The 27405-nt window shown below is 39.6% G+C and overlaps 1 protein-coding gene across 2 annotated transcripts in view; it reads left to right on the forward strand.

Annotated features, from left to right (window-relative positions):
• col2a1b (collagen, type II, alpha 1b) overlaps window positions 1–25283 on the forward strand; it is a 45630-nt gene extending 20347 nt beyond the window's left edge. For both annotated transcript variants that reach the window (XM_041033668.1, XM_041033669.1), the window contains 36 exons: window positions 1453–1551; window positions 1770–1814; window positions 2242–2340; window positions 2467–2520; window positions 2797–2904; window positions 3062–3115; window positions 5080–5178; window positions 6228–6281; window positions 6968–7066; window positions 7365–7418; window positions 7958–8011; window positions 8377–8430; window positions 8759–8812; window positions 9449–9493; window positions 9583–9681; window positions 11351–11458; window positions 11594–11647; window positions 11859–11912; window positions 12156–12209; window positions 12478–12531; window positions 14934–15041; window positions 15421–15474; window positions 15650–15703; window positions 16423–16584; window positions 17970–18077; window positions 19765–19872; window positions 20160–20213; window positions 20820–20927; window positions 21549–21602; window positions 21779–21886; window positions 22022–22075; window positions 22217–22324; window positions 23291–23579; window positions 23887–24074; window positions 24515–24757; window positions 25023–25283. In XM_041033668.1, coding sequence (XP_040889602.1) covers window positions 1453–1551; window positions 1770–1814; window positions 2242–2340; window positions 2467–2520; window positions 2797–2904; window positions 3062–3115; window positions 5080–5178; window positions 6228–6281; window positions 6968–7066; window positions 7365–7418; window positions 7958–8011; window positions 8377–8430; window positions 8759–8812; window positions 9449–9493; window positions 9583–9681; window positions 11351–11458; window positions 11594–11647; window positions 11859–11912; window positions 12156–12209; window positions 12478–12531; window positions 14934–15041; window positions 15421–15474; window positions 15650–15703; window positions 16423–16584; window positions 17970–18077; window positions 19765–19872; window positions 20160–20213; window positions 20820–20927; window positions 21549–21602; window positions 21779–21886; window positions 22022–22075; window positions 22217–22324; window positions 23291–23579; window positions 23887–24074; window positions 24515–24757; window positions 25023–25169 — 3342 coding nt within the window. In that variant the 3' untranslated portion in view covers window positions 25170–25283. The remainder of the gene's footprint in view (window positions 1–1452; window positions 1552–1769; window positions 1815–2241; window positions 2341–2466; window positions 2521–2796; window positions 2905–3061; window positions 3116–5079; window positions 5179–6227; window positions 6282–6967; window positions 7067–7364; window positions 7419–7957; window positions 8012–8376; window positions 8431–8758; window positions 8813–9448; window positions 9494–9582; window positions 9682–11350; window positions 11459–11593; window positions 11648–11858; window positions 11913–12155; window positions 12210–12477; window positions 12532–14933; window positions 15042–15420; window positions 15475–15649; window positions 15704–16422; window positions 16585–17969; window positions 18078–19764; window positions 19873–20159; window positions 20214–20819; window positions 20928–21548; window positions 21603–21778; window positions 21887–22021; window positions 22076–22216; window positions 22325–23290; window positions 23580–23886; window positions 24075–24514; window positions 24758–25022) is intronic.
• Window positions 25284–27405: the final 2122 nt, after the last annotated feature.

A 27405-nucleotide genomic window follows, 5' to 3' on the forward strand; every position in this document is an offset into this window, starting at 1 on the left:
GGAGCGCCAATGAGCCCATTCCATTTATTATTAGTTTATTGCTTATTTATCTTAAGTGTTTTTCAAACAATATTTTTTTCGGTTTTACGAGAGAAAAGACCTTAAAGCTGAAAACTAAATGGTTTGTTTGGCGAATGCGCGTATAAGCGCCCCACCTCTGCACAGCAGCTTCTCTGAGCTTCTCTTAGGCAACCAAAAGCCGACTGAGCAAAGCAAAGACATGCGCTCAGGAGCACATGCAAAGCAGCAGAGACGGAGAGTATTTACCTTAGTGAAGTGAAGCAGTGACATCCTACATTTCCATGAATAACAGCGTAAATCCTTTGGTCAGAGTTGGAGCGGGCCTTGGGTTTACAGGAAAACTCAGCTTGGAGACAGAGAGGCATGGCTGATAATGTCCAAGGAGCAGAGTGGCAGATCAGACACTCAAACACAGTCCTTCACAGTTAAAGTCCAGGCGATATGACGTGACAATACAGTCGGTGGACTAGCGTCTACCAATATATGAGCAAAAGTGGTGGACATTAGCCACAGAGCTTTAAAACACACAATATGGGAGCAGGATGCTAGAGCTCGACATGAGACACTGACGGTTTAAAGGGCCCGCCTGTGCGCAGAAGGTGCGCTTGATATGTGTTGCGGTGCGTCGAGCGTAATCATGGATGGATTACTGAACGGGTCTCCCGGGCACATGCCCAGGGGTGAGAGGAGTCAGGAGGCCTCTGGTGTTCAGCTGCAAAATATTCCAGAGTTAGACACAAAATGACCAAAGTGAGATGTAAAACATCTCAACAGAGATTCACGACCTCCACAAAGAGTACAAAAGTACACAAAATACAAAGAGACTCAAAACATCAACAAAACAAAGCAAAATAACCATAAGGAGATGCAAAGCATCTTCAAATAGACCCAGAATAACCACAAAGAGATGCAAACTGTCTATACATATTATATAAATTAATGTTTTCAACGTTGTAGTTACAAACAAATGAAAAAAAGAACTATTATAATTTTAGGTTTTACATGTGTGCAGACTTTAGTCTGGTGTAAAGCAGAACACTGGAACAGAAGTCATTGCAAACACTGGTTTATGTGATTTCACACACATTAGCTGTATCATCATATGTGAAAAATACAGGAAAAATAATTTTAGTAATGTTGGGTATACTGTTGGATACTGTCTTAATCCAACAACTGTTCTGTCATGGAAGATCATTTATTCTGTTGCATTCCACACATTTTCCTGCGTTACATCATTAATGCTTGTTTTTAAATGGATGTCTATTAATGTCATGTCAAGTGGATGTCTATATTTAGGGCTACGTTTATACTGTATAACATACATTTATAGCCCCCAGAACTGCTTCCATTTTTTTCTATAGCCTCCGAAGATCTTTGCTTGCATATTCATTTAATACCATCTTCTTTTCTCTCTTCTGTGTTGTCGACCAGGGAGAAGCTGGTCCTACTGGTGCTCGTGGACCTGAGGGTGCTCAGGGACCTCGTGGAGAGTCTGGCACTCCTGGATCACCTGGTCCTTCTGGCGCTTCTGTAAGTGACGCCGTAAACATGTATTTACAAAGAAAAACTTTTTTTAAAAAAACAACGGCTTTTGAATACATCCCTTTCTGTTATATTAGTTGATATTTTTCTTGCCTGGTTTATATATACTGTAACATTGTTGAGTAGACTAATGAGTCCAGAACAATAACTGAATCAGGACCAGTTATGGCAGTGTATTGACTTTCTTTGTCTCTTTTTCTTTTCAGGGCAACCCCGGTACTGATGGTATCCCTGGAGCTAAAGGATCAGCTGTAAGTTTAAAGCTGCTGTTTGTCTTTATTTCAAACTACCTCCCTTTTACCATATATTTTCCCATTTACCTGTTGTACAGTAGAAGTGCTGGTGGTGTTGTCTCACTGTACTTCAGTGTACATAATCTATATGCACACTACATTTGCATTTAAAATACAGAGCCATAGTGTTGTAAACTAATATGCAACATGTTTCACATCATCAGTCCACAGTTTGTACAGTCTTGTAAGAACTGGGCTGGTCCATAAAACAGAAAAAAAAAACCGGGGCAGCCAAATTCAAAGCCTTATAATAATTTGTAATAACTGATCATTTATAATAATTAATAACTTTTTGACCTCTAAATCTACATCCAGTTAGATGGATGTTTAAGTGATGAATCTGCTGACTGGCTTCATGTCTCCCTCTATCTTTATCTCTCTGTAGGGTGCACCTGGTATTGCTGGTGCTCCTGGTTTCCCAGGACCTCGTGGGCCTCCCGGGCCTCAGGGAGCAACTGGACCTCTCGGGCCCAAAGGAACATCTGTATGTACTCACTGAGTCATTCGTGAACCAGATATAGCCCAATTAAATGGCACTGAAAAAATAAGACCATCCTGCTGATTCCTCTCTCTCACTCTCTGTCTTGCCTGTTTGTCTGTCACTGTTTAGGGAGACCCAGGTATTCCAGGGTTCAAGGGAGAGGCTGGACCCAAAGGAGAAATTGTGAGTTTTCTTTTCTTTTAATTGTCCCTATATTCCCTGTTTGTTCTCCTATTCCACAAAATCCAAATTCACTGATACAATCTGCAAACATTGCATTTAGTTAAGTTTAGTTTTAATAAGCATAGATAACAATCACTACCAAGATCAAGTAAATTTGAATTCATCAGTTAAATACTTCAAATGACACTACCTGAAAATTCCTGTAAGATTTTGCAAAAACAACAAATTCTTCTTTTCCAGCATTAAAACAATTTGTTAATGCATGTGTTTTTTTAGGGACCAGCTGGTCCTCAGGGAGCACCTGGCCCTCAAGGAGAAGAGGGCAAGAGAGGACCCAGAGGTGAGCCTGGTGCTGCTGGACCACTTGGACCTCCTGGAGAGAGAGTAAGTATCTTCAAGTTAGTGGAAAACAGGTTATTTTGTAGTTCCAAAAAACTATATGCTGTATGGAACCTCTTCAGTGACCACTATGAGATTCAGTGACTGACATATCGTTCTTATAATCATAAGCCCTGACTCTAGTTTCCTGTTTTGTGTGTAGGGAGCCCCTGGTAACCGTGGTTTCCCTGGTCAAGATGGTCTGGCTGGTCCCAAGGTGAGTATCGTCACGGTTTCACTCATCCCTGAAGAAGAGGTTTTATTGTTGCTGTTGGAAGAGAAAGTCTGCTCTTACAAGAGAAAATAGCAGAGATGCATTTAGAGGATACGGATCTGGACAAGAAAGGCTGAGATCTGGAAATGAACGCAGCTGATGTGTCAGTAGTCACAGGTGTAAATCTGTGAAACTGACAATTCCATCTGCTCCAAATTGTATATGGAAATTGCTGTCCAAATTGCTGAATCCAGTATTCTCATTATATTTCTATTTGTTTTTGCTGCAGTGGAAAAAAAGGACATTTCTGAATCACTATCACACTGTACAACGCATACTGATTAAAAATCACATCACCATAAACTGAAATTTGATTTCAGTTTGATTCAATAAATAAATAAACAAATATAATTCACAAGGGAGGCAGAATGGAGTGGGGCATTTCTGTTGTCAGTTGCAGTTGATCTTTTGCATGTGAACAACCCCCCCCCCATCAACTTAGTTTTGCATAAAGTTTGCAAAAACAGGAGCCCTCACAGAATTTCTGAAGTTACAGTCACAAAGTTCAAACTTTGATTCTCCAAGCATTAGTTATTATCCATATTTGATCGCACTATGGTAGGAAAATAAATGGATAAAGCTCTTGGCATTATTTTGGCAAAAGATTTCTCTGAGTACTTGACCCAGTTGTCTGAAGCTCACTGCAGTGGTGATACATGTAAGTCCACCATGTGGCCGCAAGATGGCAGCATAGCTCCTAAACCCATCATGCACTAGTGACCTACAGACAAAAACCTGCATAAATGAGCACAGCAAATGCAGATGCTTCCAGACAGGTGCACTGCATGGTACAATTAAGCAATTAATATCCAGTCATGCGATGTGGCATGGATTGAAATGCTGAGCAGGCCTAGTTGATTCTGATTTTCTATCAAGATGGAAAAAGGAAAAGATTGAAGTGACTTTGAAAGAGGATTCATTGCTGGAGCATGGATGACAGGAGCTTCAATCAAACAGACTGCTCAACCGGCTAGTGTTTAGGAATTGTGACTAAAGTGACATCTGCATTTAGATCTGTGGGAAAGGCGTCAGTAAACTGGGTCAGAAATTGTGTTTTGACAGCGCACATTTGATGACAGTGATGCTTGTGCCTTGGTGCAACATGTAAGGAAAAACAAAAGAGCATCTCTTCATTATGCGAATGAGAATGTCAATGCAAGACATGATCTGACTGTGTCAGCAAGAACAGTCCAGGATATTATAGTAGGGCTGCAGTGCATAAACCCCTCATTCACAAAACGTGAAATGGTCAGATGAGTCATCCCTGTCTCTGGGGGACATTTTGTAGGCATTGTGACCCTTTAGAGGGAAGGGTCACAGCAAATCAATGCAAAGGTGTTCTGAGTGATCACCTTCATCCTTTGATCAAACATTTCTGACCTGATGGGAGTGGTCTCTTCCAGGATGACAATGCCCCCATACATAGGGCCACAGAGGGGTCACTGAATGGTTTGATGACAGTGAAAATGATGTGAATCATATGCTAGGGCCTTCACAGTCACCAGATCTCAACCCAGTTGAACAGTGGGGAGATTTTGGACCAGTGTGCCAGACGGAGCTTTCCATCACCATGGTGGTGTTCCATCCCTCTGTGAGAATTCTGGTGGCCAATGGTGGACCAGAACCTAAGACACTTTATGTTGGTTTTTCCTTTAATGTGTAACCCATCTGTCCCATATCACCAAAGCCAGCATCTCATTTAACATTATCTTCCCCCGGCCCAGTTTCATTTATACCAAAATGAGTCTGTCAAAATTTAATCTTCTCATCTCCAGCGGGTCAATGAAACTCCTTCACACTATTAAAAAGGAAACTTATTTCCTCTAGGGTTTGAGAATTGAAGTGTCGCTTCCTTAGTGATTGACTGAGTGACCAGCTCCTGTTTTATATTCTTTCTCCTCACACAGGGAGCACCCGGTGAGCGTGGACCCTCTGGTGCCAGTGGTCCCAAGGGTGCTAACGGTGACCCTGGCCGTCCTGGAGAGTCTGGTCTGCCTGGTGCCAGGGTAAGTCCCTCCGTTACCTTCAGTGTTTTACCACGGACCTGGATGTTGGTGATCTGCAGAAACGTGCTTCAAAACCTGCAGAAATAATAATTAACCATCAAGATCAGTATAATACATTTAATGTGAAGTAAAGTGAAAATACGATAGTGGTAATATTTAAGAAATTATTATCTAGCCGTAGCTCTGGGTCAGTCCTAATTTGTTGAACTATTTAAATCTCAGCTCACCACGCAGTTGCTGCCCTGTAAAAACCATGTATCTCCAAAAAAGAAGAAAAGAAAAACATTCCCATTTTCAGCTTTGTGACAATGAGTTTTTATGGTTAATTTAGCTTAAGAAGAAGGAGATTTATCTCAACTCACGAAGGAACACTTAAATGCTCCAGTGATTTAGGATTGCACTTCCCTAAATTTAGAAGACTTACAGAGGTAGACTGAAAATCAAATGAGTCCGTTAATGCTGAGATATCCTGAGTTTTAGTCACTTGTATAGATCAGTTGAAATAACCCTTATGTATGTATTATATTTCCCATAATGGAGGCAATAGAATTCATTAAACTCTACCTGCAGCACTCTGTTCTCTCTGTTCTTACTGCTCTCTATTAAAAGAGTATTCCACTGATTTAGCATTGCATGCCTCAGATTTGTAGTCCTCAGTCCTGACAGCCGCTGACTCAAACAACCTCACTTGAGGCAATGTTTCAGACTTCGTGTTTCCTCGTAGAATGACTTAATTTCCAGACAGTGACACAAGTGGTTGTTACTGTTTGTGTATAATCACTACAGAGGAAGTACGAAAAAAGCATCCGTAGTGAACTGAACCCATTAAGATCAGTTTCCTTAAATGTATTTTCATTCATGTTTCAGTTCTCAGTCATTTCCATCAGTAGGTGTTGAACTGTTGCTTCCGCCACACAGGACCAATCAGAGGTGTAAATTCAGTTTCCACAGTGCCATATGTTCCCACCTTTCTTTAGCACGTGTCTGCATTGAGGTGTTTGATGACTCACCTGGATTTCGTCTGTGTTTCTATTCCCCGTCTCTTACAGGGTCTAACTGGACGCCCTGGTGATGCTGGTCCTCAAGGCAAAGTTGGACCCTCTGTAAGTGCACTTTTTTATGCTGTAACAAATAATAATGTAGTTGTTGTGTAAATCAATAAAACAATCACACAGCCTGTATGTTGTTTTTTTTTAAATATTACATGGGTGAGTCAACAAGGGAGAGTAATTTTATCAAATGTGCTGTCATCATGTAATGACTCATAAGTGGTTTCATCAGATTGAATTGCAGGAGATTTATCCACCCATTATCCACCAGCCTCATCCCCAGTGGCGTTTGTTTTTCAAATAAGATCAGCTGTCCTGCTTTTTAGAGCAACACACAAGTCTGACACACTATAGCTTGTTTCAGCTTTCACATTGTATTCAGAGCACAGTCATTTTCTCAATCTCTGCACGCGCTGTTAGACAGGCTGCTGTTAGACATGCTGCTGTTTTTCATGATAAAGCTTAATCCTAAAGTGTATGTACTTTTTTTTCAGCCCAGTAAAAAGTCCTGTGAAATAATGTTTACATCAAAACTCTTCACTGAAACCACTGAAGCTGAATTATTTTTTAATAAATTGGCTCCTCATATGAAATTTGAATCTTTTGTTGCCTTTGTATCATACTGCTCACTGACAGATGAAGCAGTTGTTTCATTTTTTGACTCACTGCTTGAGTGACTGGCATATGGATAGACTGATTATGATGGAACAATTATTTGGTCTTTGACTTTACTTGACTAGGGATCTCCTGGTGAAGATGGACGTCCAGGACCCCCTGGCCCACAGGGAGCCCGTGGACAGCCTGGTGTCATGGGATTCCCTGGACCCAAGGGAGCAACTGTAAGTATTTATGAAAATCATTTTAAAAATGTGACAGAGCAACAAAGCTAAAAAATGAAGCTAAAAGCAAAAAAAAAAAAATGTTCTACTGTTTTATTATATTAGATGTGGGGCCAGTAGACCCTCTAAATCAGAAATACACTGTATGCCTCTTCACCTGAAGTACTACTGAACAATTTTATGCTATTCCATGTGCACCATCACATGTAACCTCTCTGCTCCCAAAATAGGTGCAGGACCAAGCGAATCAGTCGTGGCCTTTTGACTAACTACTGCATTTTGCCTGTATTTTGATTAGGGTGAGCCTGGCAAGTCTGGTGAGAAAGGACTGGCTGGGGCTCCAGGTCTGAGAGTAAGTTGGTTCACCTTTTCCGCTTTAGATAACCTAGCGTCTTCCAGATGCCTCTTACATGTGCTGTAATTTCAAAATACAAAAATCATTTAGCTCATAAAATTCAACCACTCAGTCTGGTTGACTTTTATCAACTAAATGATAACGTTATATATCAGTCAGGTGTGCAACATTAAAATGTTTTGGAACATGTAACCACATAATTGCAACATGCTAAAGTAGCAAAGACTGTGTTTTTACAATCTAAATGTACAGAAGCATACAGCGTACAGAAGAATGTATCTAAAGATCCAAATTATTAGACAGCTCAAATTGAGACGTTTTGTTCAAATATATAGTGTTTTATATTCTGTTGCTACTGTGACTCCCTATTGATCTGCTGTTATGTCTGTAGTTCAGCTTCCACATGAGAAGCATGTTGAAAAGCTCAATTATAGCTATCAGATGTCTATCTGGTTAATAGCATCATCTTTGGCCTAACTGTTGACATCTATCTCTTTGTTGCCCCCCCTCCTCCCTTTCTTCAATCCTCTCCTCAGGGTCTGCCTGGCAAAGATGGAGAAACCGGCCCTGCTGGACCCCCTGGCCCTGCTGTACGCATTTCATATCTTCCCCATCCCACTCCATATAGCTTCAATACTGATATTATCTTTCCCTTTTCTCACCCCGGAGTTAAAAGCAAACTTCGGTTTCTCCATTTACTACACAGCCTCAATTATAGCTGTGTCTGGGTGAAAATAATTCCTTGACAGTCCTGGACATTATAAGAGGGCGTCACTGACTGACTGACTGAAACACTAGTTATTCCTGTAATGTTTACCGATATCAGAGCTGCATTAATGGCAAGTTTAGCAATATTTTCCCACCATATCAACCATCAAAGTCATATGTGAAATTGCTGACATTTAGTTAATGATAGAAGTTGACTTTGATCATAAATTATGGATTATTTATGTAGGGCCCTGCTGGAGAGAGAGGAGAGCAAGGACAGCAAGGTCCTTCGGGCTTCCAGGTGAGTCTGTCTCCTCATAACTTTAGGCTGCTTATGTATGAATTGTGTCTGTATGTGTAGTATTAAATATATTGCTGTTTTTACAGTGTGAGACTTTCAAATGAAAACATCAATCACTCAGTTTATCTCTGGTATCTCTGCTGAGCAGTGCAAACATCAGTACACTCTGACCTGATTAAAACAATTGCATTACAACTGTTACATGTTTCTTTTTAGAATCAAGCTTTTTTTCTTGCTATACAAATATTCTCTTAACCAACAAATCCTTTTTTTTCATTTCTGTTTCAGTGTTTTTTACATGTTTTTTTAATTTCTTTCCTGTACACAGGGTCTGCCCGGACCACCTGGCCCCCCTGGTGAGGGTGGCAAACCCGGAGACCAGGTGGGTGCACTTTTTTGGTGAACTACAGCTTGTAAGGTCATGTAATTTCAATGGAAATACTAGTATTTATCTATCATAGGCTTGAAGAGAAGAGATCCTGAACTTACTGTGCCTAAGTAATTTTGTGGATGCTATTATTGAAATAACTTGACAAGATGGTAGTTACATGTACTTTACTCCCAATCTTGAGAGCATTAGTATTTTTCTGCTAAACTGGTATTGGTATGCTCAGCAGACTAACCCTGTATCGCTAAAGATCAGAGAAAAATAAATGAAACTAGTTTCCTGCTGCACTATTTCATGTAATACTAAAGATTTTATCAATCAAACAGCCATCTCTTATTGTCTAGTTATCTCATCAAAGAAGAAAAGCATTGAGATGTTGTTAATCAAGTCCATGTTCTCTTTAATATATATTTTTATACTTAGTACATCCTGTATATATCCGGCTCTCACTAATAATTTTGAGTAAGCATGGCCACTGTTGTAAGCCAGTCAAGAGAATAACTAAATCTGTCTGTAGTAGTAGTAATGCTAGCTGTAGTGGTTCCTCATTTTAAACATAAAAGCCTTGGTTTCTCTTACATGGATCCCACACATCTTTCTCTTAACGTCTCTTTCTTTTTGTCATTTAAGGGTGTTCCTGGAGAGGGTGGAGCTGCTGGTGCTACTGGACCCAGAGTGAGTTGACAGTCTTGATTTAACTTATCTATTCTTTGGTCAACTGATTGTTAGACATGCCCGCTGATTGTCTTTGTGTCACTCTGCAGGGAGAGCGCGGTTTCCCCGGAGAGAGAGGACCTGCTGGTTCTCAGGGTCTGCAGGGACCCAGAGGTCTGCCTGGAACTCCTGGAACTGACGGACCCAAGGTAAGTCCAGAATTTGGAAAAACCAAGCAGCATACTGGCCAGTGGTGTACTCACACCACTGGCCCAGGGCAGCAGTCCCAAAACTAGGGTTTGGGACCCCCACAAGGAGTCACACAATAAATTTGAGGCAACAAAATTTTGACCACAGTACTCCATATATGCCTGCATAGTCATATACACACTGTATGCCCATACAAGCATACACACTGTACACACATATTTGAATATAAACAGTAAATCACTGTATGATGTATAGTGTACATATCTGAAACACTATATGTATATGCTCCTGGAAACCCTGTATATTTATCACTTGAATAGAGGACTATATTATCATCATAATGATGATCTGCACAATTCAAGACTGTTTACCTGCATTTGAATACTACATTTTAATGAGTTAAGAAAAAGTGTGAGTATTTTAAAGAGAAATAATTTCTTCTCTGCATTCCTAAACAACTGTTCCCTCAGTGGATTTCCAGTCAAGCTATGCAGTCACTTGTCTATCAGCCATCAACAGATTCCTGCCACTGCAGTAATATGACACAACTGCACTGTGAGTGGAGGCAGAGCTCAGAGCGGCTGCAATTCCCACTTGTGGTTTGTTATCTGGTCAGATTTTAATCCCAGTTCATAGGTTTTCTTCCCTTGAGGTCACACGGGGGCTGATAGAGAGGATGAGGATTATAGAGCTGACATGAGTGATGGAGGAGGATTGAACAGACAGTATTTGGAGGGTGGAGCACGAATCTGAAAAAGATTCAGAAGGATTTCTTTGCACAAGAGACATTGTACATCAGTACGCTTAAGTTAAAATACAGTTTTAATATATTCACAGCCAACATTGGAGCTGTGTAAGCCCTGTGGTTACAGCTTAATGACTAGAGATAGGCAGCAGAGTTGGTGTTTGTCTGATCTCCAGTCTGAGGCTGCAACAGAAAGCCCTGCTGATAAGCCTGACAGCTTTTGACCAGGAGTGGGCCTGGTCGAGCCGCTTAAAAAAAAAACAAAAAATTAAAGTCTGCATTCCATTTTTCTTGGCTTTGATATGTGGAATAGAGTTTTTTTTATGATAAAACTCCCCTTTCTACTTAAAATACAGAATTAAAGGGGGCCCACCATCAAAAGGAACACATGGAATTTGAGATAGTTTTCAGAACCAAAACTGATGGGCTGATTAGTGGATTGTTTTTTTCTACTTTTTCATAAATTAGACTTGGTCAAAAAAGTTAGCCAAAGTTTATTTTAATCCAGAAAGTGAAACACCTGTGTCAGGTGTATAATATTTTACAGCTGTTTTTCAGTCCTTTTCTTTTATACTTTCAATTCTCTGATAACCTCGAGCAGAACACACTGAGACAAAGATGAGCGTGGGTCTCTTTTGTTGAATAACTGAATGTCTGTGACAGCATCATTTTTGTGTTTCTGACTCAAATGTAAATAAACACAAAGTCTTAGTGGAAGCAATCTGAAATGTGACAACAAAACATGATCACAAAACTCTAGTTTCAGCCTAAAACCTTGACTTCATCAATAAGCACACGGCTCCTCCTCACATCTGTAGCAGGTGCTTACATACAGTTATTCAATATACAGTAACCTGAATTACATCTTCTGTCTGTGTCTGTTTCTCAGCCCACTGCTGTCATTTATTTCTGCTCTGTAATAGGGAGCCATTGGACCTGCCGGTGCCCCTGGAGCTCAGGGACCCCCAGGCCTGCAGGGTATGCCTGGAGAGAGAGGAGCTGCTGGCATTCCTGGACCTAAAGGAGACAGAGTAAGACATGATGGGAACAATGTGTTAATGACAGAATATTCATATGTTAAATATGTTGAATTCTGCCTACTTGATTTTAGGTTTTATTCCTTTAACTGCCAAATGACTGAGTTGTTTTTTCTTTTGACCTCATAGGGTGACCTTGGAGAGAAAGGACCTGAAGGTGCTCCCGGCAAAGATGGTGCCAGAGTGAGTCATTGTCCTCCACTGTATTTTTCATGAACGATAATTGTCAGTGTTGAATATGGACAGAATGTATTACTCCACAAATGTTCAAGCCTTTAAATCTTAAAAGGCTTGAACAAAATCTCTGTTACAAATGGAAGTGTTTATTTTTCCAGGTCTTATTTCAAAAGAAAATATTAATTCTCTTATACTCTTTTCCTGTTTCCTGTCACAGGGTCTCACTGGTCCCATTGGTCCTCCTGGTCCTGGTGGTCCCAACGGTGAGAAGGTGAGTGCTGTATCAGTTTTTTGAAAATCTACAGCCACTGGTAGACTGGCACTAATGATTCAACATATCTATTGTGACTGTGAAAGGTCCTGCTACGCATTTTTTTTAATAAATTAGTTTATTTTTTATATGGTTTATTGTTTTAAGTATTTGAATTATGAAGAACATGCCTGTCATTAAGTGTATATCTGAGCCAAGTGTTTACAGCTTGATGTGTGTTGCTGATTCTGTGTTTTCTTCTAGGGTGAATCTGGTCCTGCTGGTCCTTCTGGAGCTCCTGGTACCCGCGGTGCTCCTGTAAGTGTCATAGTTTAAACAGTGTTAATTCAATCAAAAAGTGGGATGCTGTTGTCTTAGTAACAAAACGTTCCATTTTAACACTTTTCAGAAGTCAGTTTTCCCTTAGAGCCTATCATTTTGAAAGATCAGAGATGGTAGTTTTAAAACAGAGATTAATTGTGTTGGAGTTCAGAAAGTCTTAATTTTTTAACCCATTTCTCTCACTCAGCTTTGCAGCCTGAACTTACATCTGAGTTTTTGTTGCCTCTCTTCCTTCTTCTTCCAGGGTGACAGGGGTGAGACTGGACCTCCTGGGCCTGCTGGATTTGCTGGACCCCCTGTAAGTAACCAAAGACAGCAAGTGACCAATAGTGGTGGAAGATTCAGAGCTTTAACTTAAGTAAAAGTATCAATACAGCAACGTAAATTTCTCCATTACAAGTCAAAGACCCACATGAAAAATCCCACTTTCCGACAAGTACTTCAAAACTGTACTTAGGTACATTGCTTGAGTAAATGTACTTAGTTACTTTCCATCGCTGGTGACCAATTCTTAGCTCTGCAGAAATTTGAAGAACGTAATTCCAGAGCTAGTTCATGGCCCTGGAGTTACGTTCTTCAAATTTGTTAAAACATGTAGTCTCCAGGCCCTTGAGTGATGGGCTACATCTTGACTTGCGAGCAAGGTTAAGAAAGTTATGGCAAAAATAATTAAATCTGAATACAAAAATGTGACTGTAGATTTCTTTGATGTTTTCCATTCAGTCATAAATGTTTAGAATTACAAGAGAGATAAGGAATTGTTTGCATTAACTTTCAAGCCTTTGTTTTCTTCTTGTTTTCTATTGCTGCAGGAAAGCTGTAAGTTATTAAACTATACTAACTATATTAAACTATATGTTAATTATGACTATCACCCTTTTAAAAAACAGTAACACAAAGTTAATTAAATTGTAAGCACGCAATTACTCTTCCAGTATAAAAACAATTTCATATTTAAATGTTGGATTAAAGCACATTAGATATTCAACAGATAACTTCGACACCTTTATAATAATCAAGTCAAGTTAGAATAAAAATGTGGCTATTGTATTTTCTAAAATTAAAAAAAAGGATTTGAAATGTTTTGTCACCTGGAAAATGAGACTTCAGCTTTAATGTTTTTCTTTATCAAAAAGAGTCGTGAGCTGTGAGATGACAGATATCAACCTCACACAGCTTTCCTTTTTATCACTGCTACCTGGAAACACTTGGATATGTAATTGCCTTTACTTCTGTTTTAGCCCTCAGTGAATCTTTATATATATATATATATATATATATATATATATATATATATATATATATATATATATATATATATATATATATATATATATATATATATATATATATATATATAAAGATTCTTGTATATCTTGGCACACATCTTGTATCCTCAATCTATTATTCTGTGGAGCGAGATTTGTGTATAGATAGTCAGAAGTCTTCGCATCACTCATCCATTTAGTTCCTCCCAAAGACTCAAGGCCGTCATTGACTAAATGTTTTTAATAAGCTGCATCCTTCCAAATGCAATTCCATCAATATTATTTTGGACAACACAATTTATCAAACTTTTTTTTTTTCTCTAGGTTGCACTGTGATTAATTATTGAATTTATGTCAAAATGAATGAATAACACTACTAGGTGTCTAAAACTGTGTTTGGCTCACAGCTCACAAACTGTAACATCACAGCTTTTCACCACAGACACTGAAAATAGACATAGGTGATCAGCAGAGCTTATTAAATATTTTGAAATCCTGGTTCATAGTTGTAGACTTTTAAGTTGCTGTCGAAGCAGCACAATCTCAGTCTGTGAAAGAAAAAAAGAAAGAAGGAAGGTGAAAAAAAAAACTCATCTCCTTCCATGCTGTTGTTCTGTCAGTCAAGCATATTTCTTATAAAGTTAATAGCACTTGCTGCTATTTTAAATGAAGTCTGTGTAACACCAGCTACAGTGACAATCAGTGACAATTACACCATAAAGGTAAACAATAAAATATATTGCAGCAGTAGGACTTGTAGAGAACAGTCACTACAGACAATTTATGCAATGTTTGCTAACATTAGCCACTATAAGCTAATGGCTATATCAGGACTATTAAGGTTGTCTCAAACGGTATAAAATTGAGCAAGTTAGTGTGTTGTTGCTCATGTTTGCTCGTGTTGCTAACAAATTTTAATTTGTAAGATGAAGAACATGTTTCTTCTTTCTGTTGTTACATATTTATGGTGGAAAATATTAGTGTAGCCTAAGTGTAAAAAGTATGCAGAATGACCCATTTCAGCATAATGTATATCATATTATTGAATTATAATTATTGATGCATTGTTGTATATATTACTGTAATGTTCCAGTTGGTAAAGCAGGAGCTTACCAACCAGAATCTCCAAAAATGCTGGGAAAAAAATTCCCATAGTGCAACTAAGTAGCATATTTTTATTCCACTTTCCAAGCTTGAGAAATACTCCACACCTCTAATTTATAATGCCGGCTGTCTGTTATAATTTCTATTATAAAGCCCCACAAAACACAGTGCAACTGTTTTCACACCAACCATCAACCATGACTAGTAAACTGATCTTTATATGTAACACTGGTGGAGTGCCCCTTTCACCAAATTTATTTTTGGGTAACATGTTGCTCTGTCCTAGTTTTTAACTAATTCCATGATTGTTTCTCTCTTTTTCTCTCAGGGAGCTGACGGTCAACCTGGAACCAAGGGAGAGCAGGGAGAATCTGGACAGAAGGGAGATGCTGGTGCCCCTGGACCCCAAGGACCATCTGGTGCCCCTGGACCTGCAGTGAGTGTCACTCCAGATATTTTTTTTCTACCTGCCCTAAATTATGTGGGCTTATTCCAAAACACTGCACCACAGCAAGACAGACACTAACTGACAGTCTTTCTAATGAGAAAAGAAAAATGCAGAAATCAGCAGAAAACTCCTCCGTTTTTCTCTTTGTTGAACACGTGGTGGGGTTAACATCACGTCAGTTGTCACTGATTGTGCTACACTAGGCAGAATAAAAACTAGCTGAGGCAGATAACCCCCCACCCCAATGAATAGATTCCAGTATTACTTCACAGCAACCAAAAGTGTTTTTTAGATGTGTTCATATTGTCCTCTATAAAACATAAAACCAAGGTCAGACAGTAATGTACAGTGTGTTTTTTAATTCCAGGGTCCTACCGGTGTTTCTGGACCTAAAGGTGCTCGTGGTGCACAGGGACCTCCTGTAAGTGACTTTTTGAAAATACTTTTATCTTTTGCAAAGTTTCTCACTTTTCAGCATGCACAACTATAAGGCAAAAGTAAAATGTTATTTTTATTTTTACTTTATTGTGCATGCTGAAACCATTATTATTTTGAGATTATTTTTGGCTCTGACTAGATTTATCTTTTTCTGTCAGGGTGCCACTGGTTTCCCTGGAGCTGCTGGCCGAGTTGGACCCCCTGGTCCCAATGTAAGTTTAGTCTCTTTATACTGTAGACAAACAGCCTGCTGAGTATGAATATGTTAAAATACAATATAAATATACTATAGTATATTTATACCAGATATGTGACATTGATGTAGATATTATTTGACAGTTTTTTTAATGATAACCTACTTTTACAGACTTCTAGTATAAATAAACCGTTAGATAGGGAAGGGAAAATAGCTTTATGTACAACCCCAAGTATGAGAAAGAACAAGAACAATGGGCTTGCTTTATGCTATAGAGGCAAGAACCAGGTGTAGCAGAACAGAAACAGGAATGTTTCCTAAATGCCACCTGACGTAATGTCACCTTGAAAGCCTTTTTAATTTGCACCTGTAAAGCACTTCCTCTTGCTGTTTCAGCACCTAAGCACTACCAAGGCAGTATGTCTGACACAGTGGGAGTTGTTGTATTTTGTTTGGAAATATTTTTACAGACTTTCTAAAAGGAAGTGCAGCATATTGTGAGAAACAAGTCTGATCATGTGAGACAGCTGATGTTAGACGTGTTATTAAGAGTTATTTAAAGATCCTCGAGTGCCCTGGGACTAATAGAAATAATAGAAATCTGATTGCTCTTGGAACATTATGTGTACATGTACATGTTTGTGTACCATAACTGACATGCATTGTAATTTAATGTTATTTTCTGCTCGTGATTCCATTTAATGTATGTTATGTCATCCTACTTGCGCTTCTCAGGGTAATCCTGGACCTGCTGGTCCTCCCGGTCCTCCTGGCAAAGATGGACCCAAGGGTGTGAGGGGTGATGGTGGACCTCCAGGCAGACAGGGTGACCCTGGACTTCGCGGTCCTGCTGGGACTCCTGGAGAGAAGGGAGATGCTGGAGAAGACGGCCCTCCTGTGAGTTTATCATTCTTTAATCATATTCCTATATAAACCACTCACAACACTGCTTGGCTTTTACATAATCTGTAACTTCTTGACCTTGTGACACTTGACATACCTCTCCAGTCCCTCCAGCGCACACATGCACACATATTTAGCCACTCTTGAGGCAGCACGTGTCCTCAAATACCATCAAGGTGAACAGAGGTGTCCATTACAGAGAGAAGAAAATTAGTGTGAAAAGTGTTTTGTTTGTTTTCTACATTTCTGTCAACCTTTACGTAGCTCTCTCAGCCTCTTTCAACCATAATGGACAGCAGCTGAGCACATTCTCCATTAATACACACAGCTGTCAGTGGCCATCACTGGCTGTAATAGCAGACCAAGACATATGACAGCACGGGGCAGCACAGGCCCAGTGACAGACTGATGACAGGACCCCAGGCTTTTACCTTGCCTGCACTTAGCACTGCACACACACCCGTCACAAACACGAGGGTTTGAGTCCTGTCAAGATAATGACACATAGCAGATGATTACATACTCCAACATGAAGATAGCTGCTTGGCCGAGACCCTTCCCACCTATAAATTACATATATGAAATCTTGAACCATGTATCAACACATCAAAGTCTTTGTCAGCTGAACAGTGTGTCTCTGGTATCAGTTGGAGCAAGGTATATTGTGAACATGAGTTGAGGGAGCTTTCACTGTTGCACACCGTAGGATGTGGCAGAGTGGACTAAAGTGGTGTGGATGAAGTAGACTTGAAAGGTTTGATAGGGAGATTGATGTCGATATGTGTAGCTGCAAATGGGGGTTGTAAAATCCCAAGTGGAACAAATGACAGAAGATATAAATCAGAGATCTTTGCAAAAGTAAAGAAACATGACAGAAACAGAAGAAAAGAGAGGAAAGAAGAGGACACAAATAAAACTTGCTAAAACACAAGCATTAAAATGACTTGCTTTGTTTTCCAATTGTATGCATCTGTCAACAATGCTTGATGACGCAAAGGAGTATTTGCTGGTTAGTGTGCAACCTCACAGAAACAACAAAAGTCTAGAAATCACTGCTCCCACCCAAGAACTAGTCTGACACATAAAAGCACCCTTTAGATTTGTTACGCTCCTTGTGCTAAGCTAACTAGCTGCTCACTGGAGCTTAACATTTACTGTACAGACTTGAGAGTGATAATCATTAGTGGTAATATAGTTTTATATTGTTTTGACAATGAAAAAAGGAAGAAAAAACCTAAATAAATAATACTAAACTCTCATCAAATGAATTCACGATTACTACTATCACAGCACAAATGACATATGGCAACCTGTGACCGTGCAAATACATAATTTGTCACACATTAATTGTGTTTTCTGCCTCTTTGTTCCCCTCACAGGGTCCTCCAGGTCCTTCAGGTCCTCAGGGTTTGGCTGGTCAGCGCGGTATTGTCGGTCTACCTGGACAGCGTGGTGAGAGAGGTTTCCCTGGTCTGCCTGGACCTTCTGTAAGTAACACAATGTTCATCAAACAGAAATTCAGGCTGAAGCTTACAGTTGTTTTCATTATGAGTTAAATAACTAATCTGTCAATTTTTTTTTCAATTAATTGAAATTATTTTTTATTTTTATTTTTTGCTCAGTAAAAGATTAATTGATCAGAATTCATGTCAATTAACTGTCAGTCAACTAATCAGTACCAGTGTATTTGGATCAAAACAGGTTTATACAAAGTAGTATGACTTTTGGTGCAGTGTTTTTGGGTTGAAAGGAGGATTAGCACACACTGATAGTCACCGCAACTGTGTTTACTAAACCTAGCAATCCAACATGAGGTGTTTCTGCTGCAAGTGACAGTTTGTTAATTTAAAAAAACAGAACAGGCTGTTAACTAAATATTTATAAAACTGCCTTAAGAGCACAATACCTAATGTTTTGTCACATAGTACAAGTGAATGCAGAAACCCTCAGACAGGTTCTGAACTGCCTTTCTGCTGTCCTCACTGGATCACAGTCAAATCACATCTCACATGAGCCAAGACTTTTCTCCTGATTCCATTTGATGTACAGTATGACACGAGATAAGAAGGCTCCCCCTGCTTGCATGTCTCACTATCTGATATGTGACATGAGCCATGTCCCCTACTTACAACATCTCAGTGGGCATGTCCTTACCATTAATTATTCATCAGTACGCATGAAAGGGATGCCAAGAAAGCAGTAGTGATGCCAAACTCACCCAGGAATGTTTCAAGCAGAGAATATGCTTTTAATAACGGAAGTGAAGTTTGAAGTACAGATACAGTGTCTGTGACGCTGTGTAGATTTCTGCAAGTTTGGTCCCCTTGAAGGCAGCAGGTGTTCAGAGTTCGGTATTTCTGAATTGAGGTAATAGTTTGTGCCATTTGTTTATCCTTAAATTTTACCATTTTCATTCAAACTCATTTGGAAAAAAACTGAATATAGTTTTCAGATTAAGTTGCTTGTTTGTGGGTAAATTAGTATTTCAAGTTGTCTGTGTAACAGATAATTGGCAATTTTCTCCTTCATTAAGACCTGGACATGAACCCTTCCTACAGCTGACTGGATGAATACATCATTTGCAGGGATGAGATTTCTCTTTGCTTCTGATATTCAAACTAAAAAAACATGGTGACTGTTCTGGAAACATCTCCAATACTACTGACCATCATCTAAACATTTGCTGATTGATCCACAGTACCTGAATGGTCTGTTTTCAGACTTTAATTCTGCAGCAAAAACTGAGCTTTAAGATGTAGACTGGCTGTGCAAAGATAAGGATGAAGTGCTCTGACACAGACTTCATTGTCATCCTTGTGGGAATAACCTCTTACATGAACTTAGATTTTCAAGCCCTGTTAGACTTCAGTTATGTTAGCAGGTCTCTAAGGCACGATTAAGCAGGTAAAAATCCCACTCCTGAAGCTGGCTGAATAAATAATAATGAGATAATATCCTCAGCTCCACTTGAGGACTCAGCCTGCTTGCAGTATCAGCACCAGTATGTAATGATCTAACCCAATCTGTGTTCACTGGGTTGTTTCCCCCAAACAGTGATTCACTGAGATGTTAGAGAGAACATATAATCACAGTTTGAAGAGTGATTGAACGTACCAGTGGGTCTTACAGCATAATTTATCAGATTTAGTGTCGTAATGAGTCTTCTCCTCTCAGGGTGAGCCTGGAAAGCAGGGAGCTCCTGGTGGCGCCGGAGACCGTGGACCACCTGGACCTGTTGGACCACCTGGACTCACCGGACCCGCAGGAGAGCCTGGCAGAGAGGTGGGACAATGTCCAACACACAGCATTTTATTTTGCGTCTTGTCCAGAGGCTCCTAATTGCTCATATCCCATGACACAAATGGTAGAATTTTGGTCTGGAGGCCAAGTCCATTAAAATGCACTGCTATTTGCGTCATGTATACATTTGCATTGTGTTTACACCGTATCATTAATGCGTTTTGTTAGAGCAGGGTTCATTATGCAGCTGATCAGTATTCAGTAGGACATCTGGCTCAGTGGAGGTGGACGAAGCTATTAACGCTTGATATTGTTCTGTCATCTAACAGGGCAACCCTGGATCTGATGGACCTCCTGGTAGAGATGGTGCTTCTGGAATCAAGGTGAGAGAATCAGAATCATGCTACAGGAGAGAAACTACATCAAACACTCTGTGGTTAAAAGCTGTAACTTAAGGGTTTGACAGTCCTCAGATGTTAATTTAGTGTTTAGTATTGTAATTGTTCTGTTAAAGGCCCTTTGCCAGTCAGTTTTTTATATGCTGGATGAAATTCTACAAATGTTAAAAGTTTAATTGCATTAGTGATGTGAATCAGTTAAACACCTCTGATTCAGATAATGTAAACCTGCTGTTTTACTTCGGTGATTACTTTTAATCTGGCCTCATGAGATGGATTTTATTGATTCAGACAACAGTTTCCTTGAACTGTAGTAAAACTGTCTGCAAAATCTTTTTCTTACTCTGCTGCCACAAAAAAAAAAAAAGAAAACAATTGGAAAGCTATTTACCCATAATTTTAGTGTGCAAGAGAGATTTTGTTGTTGGATGGTAGTGCTGTTTCTTTCCTGGATGCTGCTTTTTTCCTTGAGTGCACTATTTCATTGCACTCGGAAATTTCTTACTTCCAGTACTTACAGTGCAGACTAAAGATAGGCGACCCTGTGTTCACAGCTTCCCTCATGTGACTGTTCTGCTCTCTGTGCTGCAGGGTGATCGTGGTAACACTGGTCCTGCTGGTGCTCCTGGCGCTCCAGGTGCTCCTGGTGCTCCCGGCCCTGTTGGTCCTACAGGCAAACAGGGAGACAGAGGAGAGTCTGTAAGTAGCTGCTCCAACACATCTCCTATGTCTGAAAATGTGAAATTATTTTCTTAAAAACCATTAGCAAATAAGAGGCATGATTTTAATGAGGTGGATTTTTCTCCTGCTGGAGATGAGCATATTGTCTGATAGCCCATAAGTACAGAGAAGGATGTCTCAAGTGTCTCATCCCTGGCTAAATGACCTGTGGTTAAAACCTTTTTCATGCCATTAATTCAGTGCACTGCATTTCTACATTATTTGCTCCTTAAATGCAACTTGGTGCAAAATTACCTTGCTCCAGAAGACATAATAACATTATGGGTTACCAGAGTGGTTTTGGAAAATTGGACATTTATCTTAAGTTGTACCAATTACCTACAGCAACTATTCTTTACTAACTTAAAGGGACAATGAGGCACATAGGTGATGGGTATACTGTATGTAGACATACTGGCTAAAACTCTGTTTGAAAAAGGAAAAACAAAGGAAAAACAATAGTAGATGACAATGATCTGCATATTTAAAGATAACAGTAACAGTAAATATTATGTCAGTTGAAAATTCTGCTCCAGTAAATTTTCAAGTCTTAAGTTTCTACTGTAAAATCTGTACCTTTTTTTTGTTTTTCTTTCTCAGGGTGCACAAGGACCTGCTGGACCTCCAGGACCTGCTGGAGCCAGAGGAATGCCCGTACGTATCTTTCTGAACACTGACACAGTTTTTAAATTATTTCTGGCCTGCACAAACTCTGAAGTCTGAACACAGAATTGGTTTATTCATTACAAGAGTGTAATTAAGCTTTGGAGTATCTAAACACTTTGCGAGGCAAACAAAGGTGTTTTAGGATGTTGTCTACTTTTTCCCAGGGACCCCAAGGACCCCGTGGAGACAAAGGTGAGGCTGGAGAGGCTGGTGAGAGAGGACAGAAGGGACACAGAGGCTTCACTGGTCTGCAGGGTCTGCCTGGACCTCCAGTAAGTATCCAAACAGAATGCAAAAAATGTGTATCCACTCCTTTGTGTCAGATGAGTTAAAGTGATCCTTGTTTTAGCTACAGTTTATTCCTTTCGTATTATCATCCCACTAAATGTAATTGTCATCTGTTCTAGGGTCAAGCTGGAGACCAGGGTGCTACTGGACCTGCTGGACCTTCTGGACAAAGAGTGAGTATAAACTCTACTTTATCTCAAATAAAATAAAATTGGAATGTTACTTTTAATTCAAAGAGAAATCAAATAAGCTTCTTCACATGTAGTGTCTTTAGAGATTAACATCAAGCATATTTTCTCCATCTGTGCATGTAGGGACCACCTGGACCTGTTGGCCCTGCTGGAAAGGATGGTGCAAATGGTCTGCCAGGACCCATTGGACCGCCTGGACCTCGTGGTCGCTCTGGAGACACAGGTCCCTCTGTGAGTACCCACCAGAACTTGATCCATACTAAGAGTCCTTGAAATAGCAAGAGTTTGAAACCAGAACTTACAAATGTAGCACAAGATTAAAACTGCATGTTGAAAATTTACAACACATAATTCGTTTCACTAATAAATCAAAACCACAACTACCCTGTCATCTTGGGCGATAAAGAAATATAAATCATTTAATCTGGGTAATGTCTTGATACCACTTGAAGACTTCAGAGCCATAAAAAAATTATGGGTTCACATACTGAAATATTGTAAAACAACTAATATTAAACATATTAGAAGCTCTTTCACAATTCAACCAAGTAACATATTTCTGCATTTTTCTCATTAGTGAGATCTAGCAGAACGCAATTCATTTTCACACAAGAATCACAATAATATTGCTGACATATATTTAAAAGCTGTAACTTAAAAGTTTGACGGTGCTCAGATGTTAATTTAGTGTTCACAATGCTCCTTTAATTCATACTTCAATACTAAAGAAGGAATTAATTGGAGGGATTGATAAAATCACTCCATCAATAAATAGATCAAGTTAATAGTAAATAAAGCAATTCATCTCATTATATTGAAAATGAACAAAAGAAAAAAAAAGAAAGAAAAGTTTAATGAAAGTTAAAAAGGAGATTTAATGTAACAAAAGGATATAGCGTGAGCTCTTATTGGCATCACATGAACTTTTTTACAACACATGCATTGTTCAAATTAAGAGTGAAGTCCTAGACAAGAAATGAGAGGAGAGAACAGATTGCCGAGCAGATGGTGGCATTTCCTGCACCAGAAATGGGAGATGAGGAGGGACTGGTCTGATTGGAGAAGAAAGAATAATCCACCATTTGTGAACAAAACATTAGAAAATACACAAGTTGAGCAATGACTGGACAAAAAAGTATTGTCTAAATGGTGCCAGATATAATCCTTTTATCTTTCTCTCTATTCTTTTTCTCTCAGGGTCCCCCTGGAAACCCTGGACCCCCTGGTCCTCCTGGTCCCCCTGGCCCTGGCATCGACATGTCTGCCTTCGCTGGACTCGGTCAGACTGAGAAGTCCCCTGATCCTCTCAGGTACATGAGGGCCGACCAGGCTTCTGGAAACCTCCGTCAGCACGACGCTGAGGTTGATGCCACCCTCAAATCTCTCAACAACCAGATTGAGAACATCCGCAGCCCTGAGGGATCCAAGAAGAACCCCGCTCGCACCTGCAGAGACCTGAAGCTCTGCCATCCTGACTGGAAGAGTGGTGAGTGACACGGGGAGGAATTGGTCAAATTGGGGTGAGACGATGAAGTAGATAGAAGTTGTGTGGCATTTCATGCCGGCAGCTCAAGTTTGGTAAAGTCAAGATTTGGGTTAAATATAGTTTGTGCATTCTGGGAGTGTTTGCTGGTGGCTGATATGTAATAAAATATTATATATGACAACATATCATAACATTACATACTACATTTTCAAAGATAATCAGCTTTTCATGCAGCCAGACAGGGGCTATAATGTGTGGTAAAAAGTTCCTAGAAGCTAATATGTGTATTTTTTTTTTTTACCTGTAGGAGAGTACTGGATTGATCCCAATCAGGGCTGCACTATTGATGCAGTCAAGGTCTTCTGCAACATGGAGACAGGAGAGTCCTGCGTCTACCCCAAGCCTTCCAGCATCCCTCGCAAGAACTGGTGGTCCAGCAAGAGCAAGGACCGCAAACACGTCTGGTTCGGGGAGACAATGAATGGAGGATTCCACGTAAGTTGCACTATGGTTTTCACTTGACACGTGCCCTCCTCTACTAGTAGTACTATAATGTAATCACAGATTGACTCTTGACATGACATGACCTTACCCACTGTAAGCTATCAGCCATCAGTCTTCTTGCAGCAGGAAACTCAACAAATTTTGGATGTGAAGGAATATAAAATCTTGGTGTGTAGGATTTAAAAATTTGGTGACACCTAATGGTGGTTTCAGACACTGACACTCCACTGACAGCCAAGTTCACCGCTAAACCTGCCCCCCACCCCCAGGATTGTCATAGGGAATTTAATAAAATCCGAGCACCTCTGTAAAAAAGTGTCAAAAACAAAAACAATTAGCCAAAAATAACAGTTAATCAGTAACAGTAATCAAAGCCTTTATTCGTTAACTGCTATCCTCACTTCCTCTTTCTAACTTGCGGCCTCTTGCAGTTCAGCTATGGTGATGACAGCCTGGCACCCAACACTGCTGCCATTCAGATGACCTTCCTGAGACTGCTCTCCACCGAGGCTTCTCAAAACCTCACCTACCACTGTAAGAACAGTGTAGCCTACATGGACGCCTCAACAGGGAACCTCAAGAAGGCCGTGCTGCTGCAGGGCTCCAACGATGTGGAGATCAGAGCCGAGGGCAACAGCCGCTTCACTTACAGCGTGATGGAGGACGGCTGCACGGTAAGACTGGCAGTTTCAACACATTTAGACAGTGCATAAACAGCTTCACTTGTATTCACAACATCATTTTTAATATTGGACCATAACACAATCAAACTTAAAAGAAGGATGTTAAAAATAATTATTTTTCCCTTTGTCACAGACATTATGCGCTGTCTTTTTTACTCTCTGCTGTTCAGTGAGACTCATCAAACTAATCTGTGCAATTTTGGGGAAGTCATAGGCCATTTATCAGCCATTGTGTTTTTTTTTTCCTTCTGCACAGAAACACACGGGACAGTGGGGCAAGACAGTGATTGAATACAGATCGCAGAAGACCTCTCGTCTCCCCATTGTGGACATTGCCCCCATGGATATTGGTGGAGCAGACCAGGAGTTTGGAGTTGAGGTCGGGCCAGTCTGCTTCTTGTAAAGAATGAGGGATCGAAAAGAAGAGAAAGAAAAAGTGGAAATTAAAAAAAAAAAAATTAAATGAGAGAGGAGCACACTTCAGATAAAGGAGGAGAGAAAGAGAGAAAAAGAAAAATCAAGACACTTTTTTTAAACAGGACTTTTTTTCTAAGTAAAAAGTGCTTTTTCCAAGTTGAACTCCGTAGGATATCTGCACTGAATGGCACTAGCAACTGTCATCTGTGATTCATCCAGCATTGCCTCCAGTCAGCTCGCCCTGCCCCTTGGACTCCCGGCATTCCCCAAAAGCCACCACTTCACCCTGGGTGAACAGCAACCCCCTCTACCCACCCCAACCCCACATCCATGAACAAGAAGGAGGAAGTATGAGGAGAGTACGGGAACATACCAGGGAACTAGAGAGAGAAAAATGTGTTGGTGTTATTTATTTATTGTTTAGGTTTGGGTCCCAGGTGCGGTAGGACTGAGTTTGTTGCTAAGTAATAAAAAGCCCACTTACACATATTTAAAAAAGAAACTTATCCACCAACTTCCTCTCTTACTTCCTCCTCTTTTCTAACTGCCCCATCACTCCTGTATCCCATCCACTAATTAATAAATATATTTTTGAAACCAAAAATCTATCAACTTAGAAAGTGCAGGTGTTCCTATTTCTACCACCACAGTGTGTATCAAAAAGTTACTGTGTATTATAATAAAAGTTAATGGTGCTATTGTTGTAAAACAGTCTGTATTTTTTAACAACCAGATACTCATTTGTAGTGACTTGTATATATGTATATATATGTATATGTGTGTATACATATATATACAGTTTCTCAGAGAGAGCATTTCATCCTGGGATTTTGGATTTCAGGGTGATCAATGTCCCCTGCCTCACCCCACCCTCCTGCTTCAACCCTTGTATGTAAACAAACATGTCCCTGATGAATTTTTACAGTCAAGGCATGTCCAATTTGGAACGAATTTCTTTTTTTGTTGATTTTCTTTATATTTGTTTTGATATTTTAAAGCTACCTCACACTAAAAAAGAAACGTCACACATCAAACTAAGGCCTTTTCCTCCCTGAATCTTTGTTTACAAATCCCATACTTTAGGCAAATAACAAGATGACCAATATTTTGAAAAGTATGGTCATGAAAGTCCAGTCTGCTGCCCCCTATTTGCTGTGACCTTTGACCCCCCCCCCCATCCCTCTCTACTCCCATCAGTCCCCTCACACAGGGCGAGCCCTCTGCCTCGGCATACACACTCACACAGCTGAAGAGATTTAAGGTGTGTTTGACTTTGGTGCTCCAGTTCTACAGCCAGCGCAGAGGGTTCATTTGTGTGAGGTTGTGTATATTTTTTATTATTAATAATAGTATTATTATTAATAATAATAGCATTATTATATTATTATTATGATCATGACTTGTTTTTGTTACGTTTTAATTAATGTAAATTGGAAATAAAAGACAAAACCAAGTAACAGGCTGAAGTTGCTTTTTATTTATATCATGTTTTGTTCTCCCCCATGTTGAAGTATCTGGGGCAACGGTTTTGAATCTTCCCCAAGGAAATTCCTTAAAATTCGCACCTAAAGTTTTTGTTGTGCCCTGCTTCCACTTTATGCTTTTATGGTGATGTCCAGATATATTTCCAAGGGGAGAAACGGTTCAGACATCACAATAAGGCAGTGGAGAGTTGGATGAATGCGAGGCCATTTTAATTTTGTTTGATGGTGATAGAAGAAAACAAACCAACACAAAAAACGTTGAAGGAGGTGGTGGTGGAAGTTCATATCATGTTCTTTTTATATTTGTAAAATAGTTTTTCAGTCATTTGCTTTAATTTTAACGCATGGTAGAGTAGAAATAGGAAACACTGCCGACCATAATCAGCTCATTCTGTGAACTGATAATGTCTTCCTGTACTTCTATTACTTCTCTTCATCTTCTTGCCTTTTTCAACTTACAGTAGCAATAAAAGGTAGAAGCATTTCTATGAACAAAGTAGAGCAACGTTTCTTTTATTTTTTATATATTTGTTGTTGTTTTTTTCCTAAAATCACTTTTTGATGGTTCATTTATTATTTAATGTAATGGTTTCCGATCAATGACTTTACCCTTGTTTGAATGATTATTTGCATACAAACAGGAGAGAAAACAAATCACCAGAACAGAAATACATCACCAATAAAAAAAAAAATACCTACAGAAAAAACTACACACAGATGACATGCTTGGTTCTTGTG

Source organism: Toxotes jaculatrix, chromosome 3 (assembly GCF_017976425.1).
Source record: "Toxotes jaculatrix isolate fToxJac2 chromosome 3, fToxJac2.pri, whole genome shotgun sequence".
NCBI classification, from domain to species: domain Eukaryota; kingdom Metazoa; phylum Chordata; class Actinopteri; family Toxotidae; genus Toxotes; species Toxotes jaculatrix.